The sequence below is a fragment of the Trachurus japonicus genome, chromosome 6, assembly GCF_045865225.1.
Source record: "Trachurus japonicus isolate A0001 chromosome 6, Traja_1.0".
In the NCBI taxonomy this organism is placed as follows: Eukaryota; Metazoa; Chordata; class Actinopteri; order Carangiformes; family Carangidae; genus Trachurus; species Trachurus japonicus.
In genome coordinates, this window is record NC_140912.1 from 12,742,190 (window position 1) to 12,765,108 (window position 22,919).

The 22,919-nt window shown below is 44.5% G+C and overlaps 1 protein-coding gene across 1 annotated transcript in view; it reads left to right on the forward strand.

Annotated features, from left to right (window-relative positions):
• The window catches only part of LOC146985721 (mucin-5B-like), a 31,836-nt gene extending 10,671 nt beyond the window's left edge, over nucleotides 1–21,165 (forward strand). The window contains exons 19-49 of the mRNA XM_085780445.1: nucleotides 176–327; nucleotides 436–574; nucleotides 2,272–2,382; nucleotides 2,468–2,647; nucleotides 2,925–3,164; nucleotides 3,268–3,424; nucleotides 3,678–3,806; nucleotides 3,957–4,315; nucleotides 5,972–8,932; nucleotides 10,030–10,190; nucleotides 12,045–12,194; nucleotides 13,863–14,012; nucleotides 14,716–14,864; nucleotides 14,947–15,164; nucleotides 16,712–16,886; nucleotides 16,987–17,234; nucleotides 17,392–17,575; nucleotides 17,662–17,872; nucleotides 17,997–18,172; nucleotides 18,676–18,745; nucleotides 18,918–19,018; nucleotides 19,111–19,142; nucleotides 19,229–19,406; nucleotides 19,497–19,601; nucleotides 19,688–19,728; nucleotides 19,854–19,976; nucleotides 20,085–20,183; nucleotides 20,287–20,415; nucleotides 20,501–20,540; nucleotides 20,616–20,739; nucleotides 20,833–21,165. Of these exons, the coding sequence (XP_085636571.1) occupies nucleotides 176–327; nucleotides 436–574; nucleotides 2,272–2,382; nucleotides 2,468–2,647; nucleotides 2,925–3,164; nucleotides 3,268–3,424; nucleotides 3,678–3,806; nucleotides 3,957–4,315; nucleotides 5,972–8,932; nucleotides 10,030–10,190; nucleotides 12,045–12,194; nucleotides 13,863–14,012; nucleotides 14,716–14,864; nucleotides 14,947–15,164; nucleotides 16,712–16,886; nucleotides 16,987–17,234; nucleotides 17,392–17,575; nucleotides 17,662–17,872; nucleotides 17,997–18,172; nucleotides 18,676–18,745; nucleotides 18,918–19,018; nucleotides 19,111–19,142; nucleotides 19,229–19,406; nucleotides 19,497–19,601; nucleotides 19,688–19,728; nucleotides 19,854–19,976; nucleotides 20,085–20,183; nucleotides 20,287–20,415; nucleotides 20,501–20,540; nucleotides 20,616–20,739; nucleotides 20,833–21,034 (7,494 nt within the window). The 3' untranslated portion in view covers nucleotides 21,035–21,165. The remainder of the gene's footprint in view (nucleotides 1–175; nucleotides 328–435; nucleotides 575–2,271; nucleotides 2,383–2,467; nucleotides 2,648–2,924; nucleotides 3,165–3,267; nucleotides 3,425–3,677; nucleotides 3,807–3,956; nucleotides 4,316–5,971; nucleotides 8,933–10,029; nucleotides 10,191–12,044; nucleotides 12,195–13,862; nucleotides 14,013–14,715; nucleotides 14,865–14,946; nucleotides 15,165–16,711; nucleotides 16,887–16,986; nucleotides 17,235–17,391; nucleotides 17,576–17,661; nucleotides 17,873–17,996; nucleotides 18,173–18,675; nucleotides 18,746–18,917; nucleotides 19,019–19,110; nucleotides 19,143–19,228; nucleotides 19,407–19,496; nucleotides 19,602–19,687; nucleotides 19,729–19,853; nucleotides 19,977–20,084; nucleotides 20,184–20,286; nucleotides 20,416–20,500; nucleotides 20,541–20,615; nucleotides 20,740–20,832) is intronic.
• Nucleotides 21,166–22,919: the final 1,754 nt, after the last annotated feature.

Here is a 22,919-nt window from a genome sequence, read left to right on the forward strand (position 1 = left end):
AGATCTAATATTCATTTTCTGAATGTAATTGTGGACAGTATGTTACACTGAAGTTGCAGTAGTATATATTGGCAAGTGACTATCATAGTTTTCAGACAGTTTCTTTTCATTATGTTTTTAAGAATGTCATTGTGTTTGCTCTTTTCTAATCCTTGTGATCTTTTGATCTATCCAGGACTCCACAGAGTGTGAATCTGGCTGTCTGTGTCCTGCTGGCCTACTTGATGATGGCAAAGGTTCCTGTGTGAAAGAAAATGACTGTCCATGTCAGCATAATGGCCACCTGTATGCCCCAGGAAAAGAAATCCGTAACCAGTGCAACAACTGGTATGACCTTTTTTACTAGAAGTATAATATAATATGGTAAACAAATGTTATCTTGTTTTTTAATGCTGTATGTAAAGCATTACATTTTACCATTTCTGATGCATCTAGTACCTGCAAGAGCGGAAAGTGGGCATGCACAGAGGAAAAATGTCCAGAGACTTGCATTATTTATGGCAGTGGTCACTACAGTACATTTGATCAGCGGACATATGCTTTTCAAGGAAGTTGTGGTTACATTGCTGTCCAGGTAAACAAAACATACATGTACACATCATCCCATAGATAAAATCTCCCTGCAGAGTGGTGTTGTGTTGTTAGCAGAAGGTATTGCATATGCCATAGACACTTGTAGTGATACTAGTAGATACTGTTACTTACGCAGTAGATTTTGAACACTGTAGAAAATAGAGATTTTGGGCCCATGCTCAACATATTACTGTGTTTGTCTGGCTTCTTCAATATGTGATTCTGAACAACAATCAAACTTTCTTAAATTGTACTATTTTCGCAACTATTCAGTTTGACATGACTGCTTATGAGTATAGGGAATATGAATCAGTTTTTCTTTATGTAGACTGGCAAAAGTCAACCTGTTCTTCCCTGAGCCTATTTTCCAGGCCAGGTCTATTTGAATAATTTTGGTGTCATTGAATAGGGGACCCTTTGAGGATTGTTGAGATGTGTAATTATCAGTATATCTGTTACTGGTGAAGAGTAAATGAAGATGGCACACAGCAAAAATTAAATAAATTCAATGCTCGCCTAAAAAAAAATCATATTTTTGATGAGTGTCCTTTAGAATAATGCTAACATAGCTAAAACTCTCTATAAAATCATTGTACAACATATGAACATTGTCTCTGCAGTGGTTGATTATGATTCATTGAAGCAGAATAAAATTATTGAGATTTTACTACAAAATATTCAGGCGAGCTTTCCAAAATGTCAATTTTTGGCACAGCTTGGAACCACCTGCCACTATTGACCATTGTTTAATCTTTATTTTCACACAATTTGCATAAACTAACTGAAAAAGAATCAATCGGGATTTATTAATATAATATAAATAGGTGTTTTCTGGATTCATGCGTATCGATGCAGGGAAAGCCTGTCTGCCTGTCTCATGACGCAGCAGCTGTAGCGCTGCAGCGGATCGACCAATCAGGGTCATTCACCTATCGTTGTAACCGTTAGAGCCAGTAGAATGGAGCTAGCCCCAGGTTGGTTTCATTGATAGCAATGGCAGCCAATGGGAACCAGTATAAGCCAGGCTGTTGTTGCGCGTCAGAGGCCACAGACTGTGTGGCTGCCGTGCACCCGGAGCCGGAAATACGCCACACAGACACGGGAGGAAGTAGAGTTGCATGCTGGGAGTCGTAGTTCTTCAAACTAAACGCCGTTTATAGTTGTGGATTACACTTCTCGTTGCAATATTTGGTAAGTAATACTGCATTTCTGGTTTTGTTTACCAAATGCGCTTGTTGTTGTTTATCGTATTGGGCTGCTGGATCAGTGAAACTTGGTCGTAGAGGGATAAAAATGGTATTTTTGGAATCTGTAGAGTGTCTGCTATTGTGTGGCTACAATTAGCTCCTGGTCAGATCAAAGAAGCCTGTTTGCTGGCTCGGTTTCTCTGTCTAGCGTGTTTTTCGGTGTTTGTTCGTGTTTTCGTGACAAATTGTTTGATCGCTCGGTGTTGTAACTGTGTTGGTTGGTCCTACGAATGGTTTATATGAGCGTTTAGCGGATATTCTTAGCTTTCTGTTGATATACAGCATGTCTGTGTGTGTGCTGCGGGCTTGTTGCTTGTGCGGAAGTTGTTGTTGTGTTGTCGGATAGCCCCCGGATACAGGGGCTTCAGGGAAGAAGAGGTGATTTGATCAGTGATTTCCTGTGTACTACGGAGCAAATAAGCAATGGTTTAATGACTCTCTCTCTTCGAAGAACAAATGTGGCAATAAAACAGCACAGGACACCTTCAGAGTTATCACAGAAAACGTGCCATGTGGATCAACAGGCACCACATGCTCCAAAACTGTCAAAATCCAACTTGGGGTAAGATTTCATGACAAAACCTGATATCTTCTCTGGCCAAAATTATTTAACAATGCAGGTTACCGTAATCTCCTTAACATTGCAGCGAAATGAAGTCAAATTATCAAAGGGTAAATATGAAGAGGAGGACCTGGGACATGGCACTCAGATTCCATACAAAATACGGACGATTGGCTTGTATCTGGTGATAGAATCTGCCATTGGTGTGGCAGTGATGTGGGATCATAGAACGACAGTTCGCATCCTCCTGGAACCAATGCACAGCGTGAGTCACAGTAATTGCTTTTGAGATGATGACTGAAATTTCTTGCTGTAATAGTTTTCACAAGTGATTTTCATGCATCACTTATGAAGCTTTGGGACAGCAGTGATAGTGTTGAAAAAGTCCTAGTGATCATTTATAATGTAAATAGAGTGAGTATTATGGTATGCAAAGACACATCATGTAAAATGCCTGTTCAATGTAATATTGTCCCAATGTAAAAAAAGAAAAAAAAGAAAAAAAGAAAAAAAAAAGTCACTAACTCCTTTCATTTGTACAGGGAGAGGTATGTGGCCTTTGTGGGGATTTTGATGGCAATGGCCAGAATGACTTCACCACCCAGGGCCAGCTCGTTGTGAGCAATCCTATCGAATTTGCAAACAGCTGGAAATTAACAAGCACCTGCCCAGATGCAGAAACAAATGTTGATCCTTGTGTAGCGAAACCCAGTCGACATTACTGGGCTAAAATGATGTGTAGCATTATAACTTCAGAGACATTCAAAGACTGTCACAATAAGGTAATAACAGATTTGTTTTTCAATTATTTTAATTTGTTATATCCGTTACATGTTTGGGAACAGGTTTCTAAACACCAGTCATTAATGTTGAATGACTGAACAGGTAGATCCCCTTCCATTTCAAGAAAACTGTGTGAAAGACTCATGTGCTTGTGACACTGGAGGAGACTGTGAGTGTTTCTGCACAGCGGTTGTAGCTTATGCTCAAGCTTGTAGTGAGGCTGGTGTCTGTGTTGCATGGAGAAGTCCAGAAATCTGTCGTAAGTAATCACAACTTTACACTTTGGACAATAAAAATTTGGATTTCGGTCTTATCTGGCCAAAGACTGTTGTGAGACTGAAAGTTCTTATGACATGGTTAGAGATGAGAAAAGATGTGTGCTCAATTTGATGGAATTTAGGTTTGATTGTCTTGGCTACACTTAATACACAGAATAAAATATTGATATTTGTTATTTAAATCAATGTTTTAAATTATTCAAATGTAATATCGACTGTATCTTTTCTTCCAAGCTGTCTTTTGTGACTACTACAATAGCCAATCTGATCGCATGTGGCACTACAGACCATGTCACACACCTTGTTACAAGACCTGTTTGAATCCAAAAGGAACATGCACCAACCCTATACCAGAACTAGAAGGTAGGAGAGTAACTCACATGTCTCAAATCATATTGATGTGTCAATAAGAAGAGAGTTCAAAGATCACTCGACTAACATTTGTATCCCAGATCTAAAAACAATGTCAAAAAAAGAAAGAAACTGTGATACATTGTGATGTGATTTTTACAGGCTGCTACCCAGTATGCCCTGAAGATGAGCCCATATTTGATGAGCACAAGCAGATATGTGTGGAAGAATGTGAGGGTTGCTTTTACAATGGGACAAGATATGATGAAACTGACGTTGTTTTTAACGTGACTGATAACTTGGGAACATGCTACTATGGAATCTGCATCAATTCGACCCTGATATTACACAATGAAACCTGCACAACACCAACACCATCAACCCAAACTCCTACCACAACAGAGGGACCGACCACAACCACCACATCTACACCACAATCAACCCCATCTCCTACCACAACAGAGGGACCAACCACAACCACAGAATCTACAACCTTACCAACTTTCCCAACTAGCCCAACTGTAGAACCCACGACAACCCCCAAAACTACCACACCATCAACCCAAACTCCTACCACAACAGAGGGACCGACCACAACCACCACATCTACACCACCATCAACCACACCTCCTACCACAACAGAGGGACCAACCACAACCACAGAATCTACAACCTTAGCAACTTTCCCAACAAACACAACTATAGAACCTACGACAACCCCCAAAACTACCACACCATCAACCCAAACCCCTACCACAACTGCAGGACCAACCACAACTACAGAATCTACAACCTTAGCAACTAGCCCAACTATAGAAACCACGACAACCCCCAAACCTACCACACCATCAACCCAAACTCCTACCACAACAGAGGGACCGACCACAACCACCACATCTACACCACCATCAACCCCACCTCCTACCACAACAGAGGGACCAACCACAACCGCAGAATCTACAACCTTTGCAACTTTCCCAACTAGCCCAACTATAGAACCCGCGACAACCCCCAAAACTACCACACCATCAACCCAAACTCCTACCACAACAGAGGGACCGACCACGTCTTCTCCACCATCAACCCCACCTCCTACCACAACAGAGGGACCAACCACAACCACCACATCTATACCACCATCAACCCCACCTCCTACCACAACAGAGGGACCAACCACAACCACGGAATCTACAACCTTTGCAACTTTCACAACTAGCCCAACTATAGAACCCACGACAACCCCCAAAACTACCACACCATCAACCCAAACTCCTACCACAACTGCAGGACCAACCACAACCACCACATCTACACCACCATCAACCCCACCTCCTACCACAACAGAGGTACTAACCACAACCACAGAATCTACAACCTTAGCAACTTTCCCAACTAGTCCAACTACAGGACCCACAACAACCCCCAATACTACTACACCATTAACCCAAACTCCTACCACAACAGAGGGACCGACCACAACCACCACATCTACACCACCATCAACCCCACCTCCTACCACAACAGAGGGACCGACCACAACCACAGAATCTACAACCTTTGCAACTTTCCCAACTAGCCCAACTATAGAACCCACGACAATCCCCAAAACTACCACACCATCAACCCAAACTCCTACCACAACAGAGGGACCGACCACATCTTCTCCACCATCAACCCCACCTCCTACCACAACAGAGGGACCAACCACAACCACCACATCTATACCACCATCAACCCCACCTCCTACCACAACAGAGGGACCAACCACAACCACGGAATCTACAACCTTTGCAACTTTCACAACTAGCCCAACTATAGAACCCACGACAACCCCCAAAACTACCACACCATCAACCCAAACTCCTACCACAACTGCAGGACCAACCACAACCACCACATCTACACCACCATCAACCCCACCTCCTACCACAACAGAGGGACCAACCACAACCACCATATCTACACCACCATCAACCCCACCTCCTACCACAACAGAGGTACCAACCACAACCACAGAATCTACAACCTTAGCAACTTTCCCAACTAGTCCAACTACAGGACCCACAACAACCCCCAATACTACTACACCATTAACCCAAACTCCTACAACAACAGAGGGACCGACCACAACCACCACATCTACACCACCATCAACCCCACCTCCTACCACAACAGAGGGACCGACCACAACCACAGAATCTACAACCTTTGCAACTTTCCCAACTAGCCCAACTATAGAACCCACGACAACCCCCAAAACTACCACACCATCAACCCAAACTCCTACCACAACAGAGGGACCGACCACATCTACTCCACCATCAACCCCACCTCCTACCACAACAGAGGGACCAACCACAACCACAGGATCTACAACCTTTGCAACCTTCCCAACTAGCCCAACTACAGGACCCACGACAACCCCCGAAACTACCACACCATCAACCCAAACTCCTACTACAACTGCAGGACCAACCACAACCACCACATCTACACCACCATCAACCCCACCTCCTACCACAACAACGGGACCAACCTCAACCACCACATCTACACCACCATCAACCCCACCTCCTACCACAACAGAGGGACCAACCACAACCACGGAATCTACAACCTTTGCAACTTTCACAACTAGCCCAACTATAGAACCCACGACAACCCCCAAAACTACCACACCATCAACCCAAACTCCTACCACAACTGCAGGACCAACCACAACCACCACATCTACACCACCATCAACCCCACCTCCTACCACAACAGAGGTACCAACCACAACCACAGAATCTACAACCTTAGCAACTTTCCCAACTAGTCCAACTACAGGACCCGAAACAACCCCCAATACTACTACACCATTAACCCAAACTCCTACCACAACAGAGGGACCGACCACAACCACCACATCTACACCACCATCAACCCCACCTCCTACCACAACGGAGGGACCGACCACAACCACAGAATCTACAACCTTTGCAACTTTCCCAACTAGCCCAACTATAGAACCCACGACAATCCCCAAAACTACCACACCATCAACCCAAACTCCTACCACAACAGAGGGACCGACCACATCTTCTCCACCATCAACCCCACCTCCTACCACAACAGAGGGACCAACCACAACCACCACATCTATACCACCATCAACCCCACCTCCTACCACAACAGAGGGACCAACCACAACCACGGAATCTACAACCTTTGCAACTTTCACAACTAGCCCAACTATAGAACCCACGACAACCCCCAAAACTACCACACCATCAACCCAAACTCCTACCACAACTGCAGGACCAACCACAACCACCACATCTACACCACCATCAACCCCACCTCCTACCACAACAGAGGGACCAACCACAACCACCATATCTACACCACCATCAACCCCACCTCCTACCACAACAGAGGTACCAACCACAACCACAGAATCTACAACCTTAGCAACTTTCCCAACTAGTCCAACTACAGGACCCACAACAACCCCCAATACTACTACACCATTAACCCAAACTCCTACAACAACAGAGGGACCGACCACAACCACCACATCTACACCACCATCAACCCCACCTCCTACCACAACAGAGGGACCGACCACAACCACAGAATCTACAACCTTTGCAACTTTCCCAACTAGCCCAACTATAGAACCCACGACAACCCCCAAAACTACCACACCATCAACCCAAACTCCTACCACAACAGAGGGACCGACCACATCTACTCCACCATCAACCCCACCTCCTACCACAACAGAGGGACCAACCACAACCACAGGATCTACAACCTTTGCAACCTTCCCAACTAGCCCAACTACAGGACCCACGACAACCCCCGAAACTACCACACCATCAACCCAAACTCCTACTACAACTGCAGGACCAACCACAACCACCACATCTACACCACCATCAACCCCACCTCCTACCACAACAACGGGACCAACCTCAACCACAGAATCTACAACCTTAGCAACTTTCCCAACTAGCCCAACTACAGGACCCACGACAACCCCCAAAACTACCACACCATCAACCCAAACTCCTACCACAACTGCAGGACCAACCACAACCACCATATCTACACAACCATCAACCCCACCTCCTACCACAACAGAGGGACCAACCACAACCACCATATCTACACCATCATCAACCCCACCTCCTACCACAACAAAGGTACCAACCACAACCACGGAATCTACAACCTTAGCAACTTTCCCAACTAGTCCAACTACAGGACCCACAACAACCCCCAATACTACTACCCAAACTCCTACCACAACAGCAGGACCAACCACAACCACCACATCTACACCACCACCAACCCCACCTCCTACCACAACAGAGGGACCAACCACAACCATCACATCTACAACACCATCAACCCCACCTCCCACCACAACAGAGGGACCAACCCCAACCACAGAATCTACAACCTTAGCAACTTTCCCAACTAGCCCAACTATAGAACCCACGACAACCCCTAACACTACCACACCATCAACCCAAACTCCTACCACAACTGCAGGACCAACCACAACCACCATATCTACACAACCATCAACCCCACCTCCTACCACAACAGAGGGACCAACCACTACACCGTGTATTCCAACGTGTGAGTGGTCAGAATGGTATGATGTGTATAACCCAAAAGATGACAAGAGTGACTGGGAAACTTATGAAAACATCACAAACAGTGGTAAAGAAATATGTGAAAACCCCACAGAAATTGATTGTAGATATGCAGCTGATCCTAGTATAGGCTTCGATGACTTTGTGAGTGACTCTGGCCAAGTTGTGACTTGTGACGTGGGATATGGTTTAATATGTAGAAAAGAAGACCAGACAGCACGTCCATTTAAGTGCTTCAATTATAAGATCAGAGTATGTTGTGAGGTAAACACATGTGAACCCACAACAACCCCCAAGACTACGACACCATCAACCCAAACTCCTACCACAACTTCAGGACCAACCACAACCACCACATCTACACCACCATCAACCCCACCTCCTACCACAACAGAGGGACCAACCACAACCACCATATCTACACCACCATCAACCCCACCTCCTACCACAACAGAGGTACCAACCACAACCACAGAATCTACAACCTTAGCAACTTTCCCAACTAGTCCAACTACAGGACCCACAACAACCCCCAATACTACTACACCATTAACCCAAAGTCCTACCACAACTGCAGGACCAACCACAACCACCACGTCTACACCACCACCAACCCCACCTCCAACCACAACAGAGGGACCGACCACAACCACCACATCTACACCACCATCAACCCCACCTCCTACCACAACAGAGGGACCAACCACAACCACAGGATCTACAACCTTGGCAACTTTCCCAACTAGCCCAACTACAAGACCCACGACAACCCCCAAAACGACCACACCATCAACCCAAACTCCTACTACAACTGCAGGACCAACCACAACCACCATATCTACACAACCATCAACCCCACCTCCTATCACAACAGAGGGACCAACCACAACCACCATATCTACACCACCATCAACCCCACCTCCTACCACAACAGAGGGACCAACCACAACCACCACATCTACAACACCATCAACCCCACCTCCCACCACAACAGAGGGACCAACCACAACCACCACATCTACACCACCATCAACCCCACCTCCTACCACAACAGAGGGACCAACCCCAACCACAGAATCTACAACCTTAGCAACTTTCCCAACTAGCCCAACTATAGAACCCACGACAACCCCTAAAACTACCACACCATCAACCCAAACTCCTACCACAACAGAGGGACCAACCACAACCACCACATCTACACCACCATCAACCCCACCTCCTACCACAACAGAGGGACCAACCACAACCACTGTAAGCATAGTAACTGGCCCTACGAAGACTGTGCCAGCTGGTCCCCTTGTGAATGGGACAACTTCTACTCCAGCATCAACCCCACTTCCTACCACAATAGGGGGACCAACCACAACCACAGAATCTACAACCTTAGCAGCCTTCCCAACTAGACCAACTATAGGACCTACGACAATCCCCACAACTACCACACCATCAACCCAAACTCCTACCACAACAGAGGGACCGACCACAACCACCACATCTACACCACCATCAACCCCACCTCCTACCACAACAGAGGGACCAGCCACAACCACAGGATCTACAACCTTTGCAACCTTCCCAACTAGCCCAACTGCAGGACCCACGACAACCGCCGAAAATACCACACCATCAACCCAAACTCCTACTACAACTGCAGGACCAACCACAACCACCATATCTACACAACCATCAATCCCACCTCCTACCACAACAGAGGGACCAACCACTACACCGTGTATTCCAACATGTGAGTGGTCAGAATGGTATGATGTGCATAACCCAAAAGATGACAAGAGTGACTGGGAAACTTATGAAAACATCACAAACAGTGGTAAAGAAATATGTGAAAACCCCACAGAAATTGATTGTAGATATGCAGCTGATCCTAGTATAGGCTTCGATGACTTTGTGAGTGACTCTGGCCAAGTTGTGACTTGTGACGTGGGATATGGTTTAATATGTAGAAAAGAAGACCAGACAGCACGTCCATTTAAGTGCTTCAATTATAAGATCAGAGTATGTTGTGAGGTAAACACATGTGAATCCACAACAACCCCCAAGACTACGACACCATCAACCCAAACTCCTACCACAACTGCAGGACCAACCACAACCACCACATCTACACCACCATCAACCCTACCTCCTACCACAACTTCAAGACCAACCACAACCACCACATCTACACCACCATCAACCCCACCTCCTACCACAACAGAGGGACCAACCACAACCACAGGATCTACAACCTTTGCAACCTTCCCAACTAGCCCAACTACAGGACCCACGACAACCCCCAAAACTACCACACCATCAACCCAAACTCCTACCACAACTGCAGGACCAACCACAACCACCATATCTACAAAACCATCAACCCCACCTCCTACCACAACAGAGGGACCAACCACAACCACCATATCTACACCACCATCAACCCCACCTCCTACCACAACAGAGGTACCAACCACAACCACAGAATCTACAACCTTAGCAACATTCCCAACTAGTCCAACTACAGGACCCACAACAACCCCCAATACTACTACACCATTAACCCAAACTCCTACCACAACAGAGGGACCAACCACAACCACCACATCTACAACACCATCAACCCCACCTCCCACCACAACAGAGGGACCAACCACAACCACCACATCTACACCACCATCAACCCCACCTCCTACCACAACAGAGGGACCAACCCCAACCACAGAATCTACAACCTTAGCAACTTTCCCAACTAGCCCAACTATAGAACCCACGACAACCCCTAAAACTACCACACCATCAACCCAAACTCCTACCACAACAGAGGGACCAACCACAACCACCACATCTACACCACCATCAACCCCACCTCCTACCACAACAGAGGGACCAACCACAACCACTGTAAGCATAGTAACTGGCCCTACGAAGACTGTGCCAGCTGGTCCCCTTGTGAATGGGACAACTTCTCCTCCAGCATCAACCCCACTTCCTACCACAATAGGGGGACCAACCACAACCACAGAATCTACAACCTTAGCAACCTTCCCAACTAGACCAACTATAGGACCTACGACAACCCCCAAAACTACCACACCATCAACCCAAACTCCTACCACAACAGAGGGACCGACCACAACCACCACATCTACACCACCATCAACCCCACCTCCTACCACAACAGAGGGACCAACCACAATCACAGGATCTACAACCTTAGCAACCTTCCCAACTAGCCCAACTACAGGACCCACGACAACCCCCAAAACTACCACACCATCAACCCAAACTCCTACCACAACTGCAGGACCAACCACAACCACCTCATCTACACCACCATCAACCCCACCTCCTACCACAACAGAGGGACCAGCCACAACCACAGGATCTACAACCTTTGCAACCTTCCCAACTAGCCCAACTGCAGGACCCACGACAACCCCCGAAAATACCACACCATCAACCCAAACTCCTACTACAACTGCAGGACCAACCACAACCACCACATCTACACCACCATCAACCCCACCTCCTACCACAACAACGGGACCAACCTCAACCACAGAATCTACAACCTTAGCAACCTTCCCAACTAGCCCAACTACAGGACCCACGACAACCCCCAAAACTACCACACCATCAACCCAAACTCCTACCACAACTGCAGGACCAACCACAACCACCATATCTACACAACCATCAATCCCACCTCCTACCACAACAGAGGGACCAACCACTACACCGTGTATTCCAACATGTGAGTGGTCAGAATGGTATGATGTGCATAACCCAAAAGATGACAAGAGTGACTGGGAAACTTATGAAAACATCACAAACAGTGGTAAAGAAATATGTGAAAACCCCACAGAAATTGATTGTAGATATGCAGCTGATCCTAGTATAGGCTTCGATGACTTTGTGAGTGACTCTGGCCAAGTTGTGACTTGTGACGTGGGATATGGTTTAATATGTAGAAAAGAAGACCAGACAGCACATCCATTTAAGTGCTTCAATTATAAGATCAGAGTATGTTGTGAGGTAAACACATGTGAATCCACAACAACCCCCAAGACTACGACACCATCAACCCAAACTCCTACCACAACTGCAGGACCAACCACAACCACCACATCTACACCACCATCAACCCCACCTCCTACCACAACTTCAAGACCAACCACAACCACCACATCTACACCACCATCAACCCCACCTCCTACCACAACAGAGGGACCAACCACAACCACAGGATCTACAACCTTTGCAACCTTCCCAACTAGCCCAACTACAGGACCCACGACAACCCCCAAAACTAACACACCATCAACCCAAACTCCTACCACAACTGCAGGACCAACCACAACCACCATATCTACAAAACCATCAACCCCACCTCCTACCACAACAGAGGGACCAACCACAACCACCATATCTACACCACCATCAACCCCACCTCCTACCACAACAGAGGTACCAACCACAACCACAGAATCTACAACCTTAGCAACTTTCCCATCTAGTCCAACTACAGGACCCACAACAACCCCCAATACTACTACACCATTAACCCAAACTCCTACCACAACTGCAGGACCAACCACAACCACCACATCTACACCACCACCAACCCCACCTCCAACCACAACAGAGGGACCAACCACCACATCTCCAACACCATCAACCCCACCTCCCACCACAACAGAGGGACCAACCACAACCACCACATCTACACCACCATCAACGCCACCTCCTACCACAACTTCAAGACCAACCACAACCACCACATCTACACCACCATCAACCCCACCTCCTACCACAACAGAGGGACCAACCCCAACCACAGAATCTACAACCTTAGCAACTTTCCCAACTAGCCCAACTATAGAACCCACGACAACCCCTAAAACTACCACACCATCAACCCAAACTCCTACCACAACAGAGGGACCAACCACAACCACCACATCTACACCACCATCAACCCCACCTCCTACCACAACAGAGGGACCAACCACAACCACAGAATATACAACCTTAGCAACCTCCCCAACTAGCCCAACTATAGGACCTACGACAACCCCCAAAACTACCACACCATCAACCCAAACTCCTACCACAACAGAGGGACCGACCACAACCACCACATCTACACCACCATCAACCCCACCTCCTACCACAACAGAGGGACCAACCACAACCACAGGATCTACAACCTTAGCAACCTTCCCAACTAGCCCAACTACAGGACCCATGACAACCCCCAAAACTACCACACCATCAACCCAAACTCCTACCACAACTTCAGGACCAACCACAACCACCACATCTACACCACCATCAACCCCACCTCCTACCGCAACAACGGGACCAACCCCAACCACAGAATCTACAACCTTAGCAACTTTCCCAACTAGCCCAACTACAGGACCCACGACAACCCCCAAAACTACCACACCATCAACCCAAATTCCTACCACAACTGCAGTACCAACCACAACCACCATATCTACACAACCATCAACACCACCTCCTACCACAACAGAGGGACCAACCACTACACTGTGTATTCCAACGTGTGAGTGGTCAGAATGGTATGATGTGCATAACCCAAAATATGACAAGAGTGACTGGGAAAGTTATGAAAACATCACAAACAGTGGTGAAGAAATATGTGAAAACCCCACAGAAATTGATTGTAGATATGCAGCTGATCCTAGCATAGGCTTCGATGACTTTGTGAGTGACTCTGGCCAAGTTGTGACTTGTGACGTGGGATATGGTTTAATATGTAGAAAAGAAGAACAGACAGCACGTCCATTTAAGTGCTTCAATTATAAGATCAGAGTATGTTGTGAGGTAAACACATGTGAATCCACAACAACCCCCAAGACTACGACACCATCAACCCAAACTCCTACCACAACTGCAGGACCAACCACAACCACCACATCTACCACACAATCAACCCAAACTCCTACCACAACTGCAGGACCAATCACAACCACAATATCTACACCACCATCAACCCCAACTCCTACCACAACAGAGGGACCAACCACAACCACAGGATCTACAACCGTAGCAACTTTCCCAACTAGCCCAACTACAGGACCCACGACAACCCCCAAAACTACCACACCATCAACCCAAACTCCTACCACAACTGCAGGACCAACCACAACCACCACATCTACAACACCATCAACCCCACCTCCTACCACAACAGAGGGTCCAACCACAACCACAGGATCTACAACCTTAGCAACTTTCCCAACTAGCCCAACTATAGAACCAACGACAACCCCCAATTCTACCACACCATCAACTCAAACTCCTATCACAACTGCAGGACCAACCACAACCACCACATCTACAAGTTCCACCACAGAATGCTGCTGTGTAATTAATGGCACACATTACGAGCCAGGTAAGAGGACAAACAAAAATGACATGTCTTTAGTAGATGTTTTTTCTTTTGAAGTTTATGCTTAACATTTTTTTGTCTTTAGGGCAGGTTATATTCAACAGGGTACACCTTGGATCAGGTTTATGTCTCACCATGATATGTTCTAAAATTTGTGAGATTCTTAACAAGACAGAAATATGTCCCACGACATCGCCTCCAACTACTCCTACACCTTCTACTACCCCTACACCTTCTACTACTCCTACGCCTTCTACTACCACTACACTTCCACCGCCTATTTGCCCTGAATGGAACGTAACAGTAAGAACCCTCTTACTTCCTGCCAAATTAACGTTACAGTATAGGTTCTGCAGACAATTGTTACTGCTAATAACTGCTGCACTAGACCACCACCATCTCAGATCAAACAAACACCCATTTTCACCAATCACATTCTTGAAATATTGCCATTAGCTCTGTGAAAGAAGACAGTTGTAATGAGAAATGTTGGTGTTAACCCATAGTATGCTTTACAAGTGCTGTATAACCATGTTTGTAAGTGAACTTCCTTTCACCTTGTGGGAAGTTGTACTTAGTTAATCCCTTTGATGACATCAGTGTGAGATACACCAGACAGAGTCCACTCAGGACAGGTTAAAGGTCAAGGGCCAGGGAAGCTCCTATGACAGAGTGTCCTGTGGAAATTTACAAGGGATTGTTGTGTCCTGGTGGTGAAGCTAGTCAGAACCACCAGAGTGTCATATATTTTGTCTACTGCTATGTGTTTTGGGAACTATAAAGATAGTGAGCCTGAGAACATCTTCAGGCCACTCACTCACTGACTGTACTCCTGTTCGGTTGTGTTTGTGTGACTTCTTTCATGAATGCTTTATTAAAACTCAAGAAAGACAGCTGACATGTAAAGATATTCTTTTAAATACTTTATTGAACGAAGTAAAAAATTTTGCCACCACACAGTAAACATACAACAGAATTGTCTACACAAGAGCCAACATAAATTGATCCAGTCACAGCCATTATCCCATGGTAGCACAGATGCAACATGCCATATTGCAATACTATCATTAAGCCAAAAAGTGACAGTTGGGGCATTTTTTTTTTTTTTTTTTTTTGGCTTTTCATGCCTTTATTCGATAGGACAGTCAAGAGTGTGACAGGAAATGGGAGGCAGAGATGGGGGGAAAGACATGCAGGATAGGGCCGTCCGACGCGGGACTCGAACCGGGGCCGCCTGCAGCGAGGACTACAGCCTCAACACATGGGACGGGTGCTCTACCAACTGAGCTAAACACCGCCCCACAGTTGGGGCATTTTTAAGCTTACTGGGTTTAGCAAGTGCCCCATATCTGATGTAAGTTTAACCCATGGTGACAAAACATTGTGACAAAGAGTAAGACCCTCCCTCCAGACATCAAGTTTACCGACCGCTAGCTTCTCTAGCAACTTCAGCAAAGACTGCAGGATAGCAATACACTGCTGTCGATTTCTCCACCAAGCAACCACCATCAAAAAAACCACTCATAGCCACAAATAATGCTCAGAACAGCACCAAACTTCAGCAACAGTACAATAGGGTCCCAGCCCATAGTACAAGGCATCAAACACCTGCTGGCTTTGCCTGAAAAAAGACGAAAACAAAATTCATCCACTTTCCTCCAGTTGCTTGCTCGTGGTGGGGTCAGCTGAAGGGGGGTCTTACTCTGTGTCACCGTGTTTTAGACCTTGGGTTAAACTTACGCCGGAATATCTCTTTAAGTGGCAATATGTAGCCACTTTGCATGCTTCTTATTTTTGGCAAAATATTTCAAAATACAATGATTTAACCTATTTTTCCTTCTCTACACTAGCAAAACGAGACCTTCTTTTTGTGCAACTGCACCATGGCCAGATGCATTGAAAATAATACAATTGAAATAGTTCCCTATGAGTGTCCACCCCTTCAGAACATCACATGTGCCAATGGAAAGAAACCAGTTCTGGTTTATGATGAGTTCTACTGCTGTCAACATTACGCTTGTGACTGTAAGCCATTCCATGGTTAAAGGATGCATGACATATTGATTGACTCTTACGTTTCTCTTTGGGAAAAGATTTGATTTTCAACTTTGTTGTTTCCTTTTAGGTGTATGCGAAGGCTGGGGAGATCCTCATTACATCACATTTGATGGATTATACTACAGTTATCAAGGGAACTGTAGTTACATTTTAATGGAAGAGATCTCACCGAGATATAACCTGAAGATTTATATTGACAATGTCTTTTGTGATCCCAGTGAAGATGTTTCTTGTCCTCGATCAATTACTGTATCATACTACACACAAACTATCACACTCATCAATCATAACCTAATTGGAGCAGTTCAACTGGAGGTAAATCAATATGGCCATATAAAGGTTTTACTGTATGTTCTGAGGTAATAATCTAAAAATCACAAATTAACCAGCATATTGCAGTCATGGGAGGTGATGTATCTGCCACAATACATTACCTTTTTTCGCATCACAAGTGAATTTTTCCCACCTGTAGGCATTGAAAAACGGACAACGTCTGAAATTACCTTATTCACAATATGGTATTAAGATCATGGATTCTGGCATTAATTTGGTCTTGGAGATCCCTCACCTAAATGTGGTTGTAACATTTGGACTAGTTGGCTTCAGTGTCAACCTTCCATATAAATACTTTGGCAAAAACACACAGGGCCATTGTGGTAAGAGCATAAGTCTCTCCAGTACCATATTTATGAATCATTTGTTTGAGGTTGAACTGCAATATTAACTGTGTCTCTGTTATCAGGAACATGCAACAACAATCAGGCAGATGACTGCATGTTGCCAGGAGGTCAGCTGATGGAAAATTGTGCAGTCGCGGCTGACCATTGGCTTAGAACAGACATTGACCAGCCCAAATGTAAAATACCAGCTGTACTGCCCACAAACAGTCTTAATCCTCCGCCAACCTCATCTGAATGCCCAGCAAATGCTATATGTGACCTGCTTAAGAGCAGGTATTCTCAATCCCACTGCAGCGGTTTACATGCAACCCCATAACTTTGACATAAAACTCACTTTATATTTCAGTTCATTTGTAGCATTTTAATTTGAAGTTTGTTTGTTTTTTTACTTTCACAGTGTCTTTGAGGCATGCCATCCATTTGTCTCCCCTGAACATTTCCACCAAGGTTGTATTTTTGATAGCTGCCATATATCCAACTCAGCAGTGGAGTGTATAAGTTTGCAGACTTACGCTGCTGCCTGTGCTCAGGCTGGGGTTTGCCTTCACTGGAGGAACCACACCACACAGTGTGGTAAGCAAGCACTCATAATTTGACTGTGAGCAGTGCAACAAGTTGAATTATGAGGGGGCAACTTAAAGCAGAAGTAAGCGGAATGTTTGTGTTAATATAAGTCTTAAGTAGTTCTATCTTCCGACATCAATCACTTATATAGAGTGTTTGGTCCGAAACACGGGTCTGTCAGTCACTCTGCTCTGCTGTTGCCGAGGAGAAAACTTTCTTTGTATCCTACAACCTTTATCCAATGAAGAGAGAGAACGGCATAAAGGGGCGGTCCTCTCTGTGTGTGCAGCCAAGGGATCGAATGTGGTGACATAGGGACGAGGCCGGGGACTGCTAACTCCATCGGCTGACAAGAAGTTAGCCAAAGCGACCGGATCGCTTACTTCTGCTTTAATCACTGTTATTGCATTGCACACTCTAAACAGGCTACCCTGTTACACATTTTATGTTAAATGTATGTAGGCACTGTGTCATCTAAAAAGAACCAATTTAGTTCTTTTCTTTTTCCACAGCAAGTGACTGCCCTTCAGACAAAGTTTACAAGCCATGTGGTCCTGCAGAACAGCCAACCTGTGAAGACAAGTAAGTTGAATGGAAAAATTGATTTTGCAGTTCCTCTGAGTCAGGGCTTAATAGAACATGGCTAACAGTTTGTTGTTGTTGTCAGATACAGTGCACTTAAGTAAATTAATTTGGGGGATCTGAAATAAATAATGTTGATCTGCTGTACCTTCTTGATGATTCAATATTACAGTCCTAGTGAGTCAACTATGAACTTCACTACTGAGGGTTGCTTTTGTCCTGAGGGAATGAAACTCTTCAACAAAGAGTCTGGTGTATGTGTTGATAAATGTGGTAAGTGTAGTGTATATCTTTAAGTCTTATTGATTTCATTTTTATGAATTGAATATATTGACATTTTGACATTTGATAACAATTTTCTACAGGATGTCTTGATCCTGAGGGAATTCCTCGCGAGGTAAGTTTACTGTTCATGCTCACTTGAAATCTAAATATGGGTTATTAAATTGCAAGAGACAACTACATTTCTGCTGTGGCTTTCAGTTTAATGAGAAGTTTGAGTACAAGTGTCAAAACTGCATCTGTTCGGAGTCCACCAAGACTGTGACTTGCAAGCCTAAGATGTGCCCACCACCACCTGTAGCCAACTGTACTGAGCCAGGGTTTGTCCCTGTCAGCCAAACAAATCCATTAGACATCTGCTGTCCTGCCTATGTTTGCCGTACGTTGTGCTGCATCAATGCACATTTGTCTTACAATATTCCTTGATAATGATTGTTCAAGGTGGCTCACAGTTTTATTGTCTCCACAGAATGTCAAAGCAACACTTGCCCAGATATCAATTTGAACTGTCCAGTTGGACATATGCCAGTTATCAATGTCCCTGTGGGAAAATGCTGTCTGGAGCGTACCTGTGGTGAGCTCAACAATTCATAGAATGAACTTATGTGAAGCCTAATGATCACAGTGGCACTAAATTTCCATTGTCTTACTCTTGTGTAGTGCCAAAGAGAGTATGTGTCCACAAAGATGCTGAATACCAGGTAAATAACACATGGATTTGTGAGGATGAACTCTCACATTTTGTTTATGTAATAGTTTTGAATTTTAATAGTTTGTGCCACACTTCAATTTCTTAATATGATCACATTTCATCTTTTTTTGCAAGCCTGGTTCTTCAGTTCCTGCGCCTTTATGTCAATATTGTACCTGTACCAATGAGATGGATTACAAGTCTGGTCTATTCAAAATAAGGTGTGACTTTGAGCAATGTCAAGAAAATTGTGACCCGGTAAGAGAAATACAACCTGTTATATTCATATTCATTAATCATCATTTTTCATCAGTGTTTCTTTCTATAACTCTATAACTCTGAACTTAACTCTCTATGTTCTCTCAGGGATATGAATATGAAGAAAGTGAGGCAGATAAATGCTGTGGGAAGTGCGTACAGAAATACTGTGTCCTTAATATTAATGGCACCCAGCAACTATTGAAGGTAAGTCGGATTGTCTCCATTTGCTTTGCATGTAAATCTTTATTGACCTGAAGTATGCCAGTGTTTTAATGTTTGTATGTCTATCCCTGCTTATGTATGTCAGGAAGGAAAGACCTGGTCACCTCCTGACAATAAGTGTGTGCATTACACCTGTGTTAAGACCGCCGAGACTTTGTCAACGTACAAATCACACATTGTATGCCCACCTTTCCAAGAGAGCAACTGCCACCCTGTAAGTAACACTGTCAGGGACTGACAATGTCTTCACGGACATAAAGAAAACAAAATATGCTGAACTTGTTTACATTCCTCCTTAGGATACAATTCAGACTGCAGCAGATGGCTGTTGTACAACTTGTAAGTATATCATTTCCTAAGTTTTTAGGTTGAAAGCATATTAAAACAATCTAATTGTGTGGCTATTCTTCAAAGGTGTTGAGAAAGAGAAAGCCTGCAAGTTAGTACCCATGAAAACACGTGTTCAGCACAAGAACTGTGAGTCTTACGAGGAGGTAGATATGCCATATTGTGAAGGATCCTGCAATACTTTCACTAAGTAAGTATGATATTGCTTATACAATAGATTAGATAGAAAACATTTAGTTGTAGTTTGGAAACATTCTTATTTTCTGATTGATCCTTTTTCCAGGTGGTCTGAAGCAGCAGCTAGTATGCAGCAGTCTTGCTCCTGCTGTAAGGAGAAACGCTCCAGCAAGCGCTCTGTTGACTTGCACTGTCTGAATGGAGATGTGGTTTCCTTCTCCTACGTTCATGTGGAGGAGTGTGGCTGTGACCACACAGACTGCAAACCTGCTCCGCAACCTTCTCGCAGGAGGCGAAGTTTCCCATAGAGCAATGAAAAATCAGTCATCACATTAATGGATGTGGGCTGTAAAAATTCTTCCGATATGATTCATATGATTGTATTAGCAACAGTAGTTAAAGTATTTATCAACTGATCAAATAAAAAGATGCAACTCTCTTCATGTCTGTCCTCTTGTATTGTTGTACATGTGCATGTGTTAATGTTTTTGGAGAGAGAGAGAGGAAAGTTTGGGACAGAGAGCAGAAAATGGTCTTGGGACAGATTCAAACCCAGCCAAAATGCCACTGAGGGGCCCTGTTTAATCATCTCTTACTTGTGTTTTGCTTAGTGTTATTACTTCCACATTTGTTTCTGTAATCTTATTTATCAATTTTAAGAAATAATTTAAAAGTTCACTCTTCATTGACTTTACAGAGATCCAAAGTTCAACATACAATTCAGCATACAATTGTTTTGTATCAAATAAAACATGGTTAGAAAACAAAAGAACAGAATACAGCCAAAATCAAGTAGCCTATATTTTATGGAGTTATTGTTCACTGGAAGAGCAAGCTCACACATTGCATGAGCACCAATGTGAGGGATCTGTTTGAGCAGATGATATTTTTAAAATTCACAATTTTTTAAGGAACGGTTCCACAAATGTGGAGCAGAAACTGCAAAAACTCTCTCACCATGTAGTTTTATTGTGCTCTGCAACCACTAGAGCCCCTCCTCTCTTGCTCTCTCTTCTTTTTTCTTTATCTTTCATCTAAATTTTATTTAAAATGCATCCAGAAAAAACAAACTGGGTAACTCATGCAAAAGACAGATTAACATTAAAAAAGTTCCCAACAACACGTGAGCTGCCGGATTACTGGTTGTGCCTCCCAGTTCGGTGTAATATTATTACCACTTTTCCATGCCAATATTTAATGTGTTCTGCAACACAATTTTAAATGCTGTTTACTAAGGATCGTTTACTTGTTTGCTGTGGAGTTCTTTAAAGAGTAATGGCGTTATATGATAGGCTATTTCTTCTCATATTCCCAATTAGCAACTCAGATGAAAGTACCATGAAGAGCAAACATGGATCAGTCCCACAGTTGGACAGCAGTATGATGACAAGGAAGTTTATTTCTCCACATTGTGTTGATTCAGGGAGGGCAGACGATTCCCCAAATTACTGAGAGAGTTTTGATTAGAGACAGGACTGTTCAGGATGTAGTCCAAATTGACATAAGACTATTTATCTTGTCACACTTCCCATTCACACAAGTGTCACACAGTAGTGTGTGCGAGGCCTGATTATTATACCATATACCAATGGCACAGGACAATGTAGACCAGTGATCATCAACTGGCGGCCCGCGGGCCGAATCCCGCCCGTCGACCCTTCCAATCCAGCCCGTGGCTAAGTTCTAATAGTTTACATGTATTATATTTCTCGGTCTCTGTTTGGATGCGCATGTGAGTCAATGCGCTGGGACACGGAAATGCGTGCAAGGTGATTGTTTGCGCCTGTGAGTCCCTGCACTGGGACAAGGACACGTCATGTCCAGAGTAAACATCCAATTACCATAGTTTGGGGAGCAGGCTGGACTGCAGGGTTTTCCCCATAGACATAGCTAAAGGTATACATATAGCAGAGCTTGACAAAAATAAATAAATGAAATAATAAATAAATAAATCAAATAAAAATAATGAGTCCATAGGATGCATAAGGATAATTATAGAGTCAGAAAATAAATATAAGCAAAAATTGAAAAAACAAAACAACAACAAGAAAACCCGTGGCATGTTATCAACACCCCTGGTCTGTAGGTTGACCTATTAACCTCTGACCTGGATGATGTCATCTCTGACCGCTGCCCGGCATTTGGGTGCATTTTTAGCGCAACTAGCCGGAGCTTTAAGTCCAGGTTGTGGAG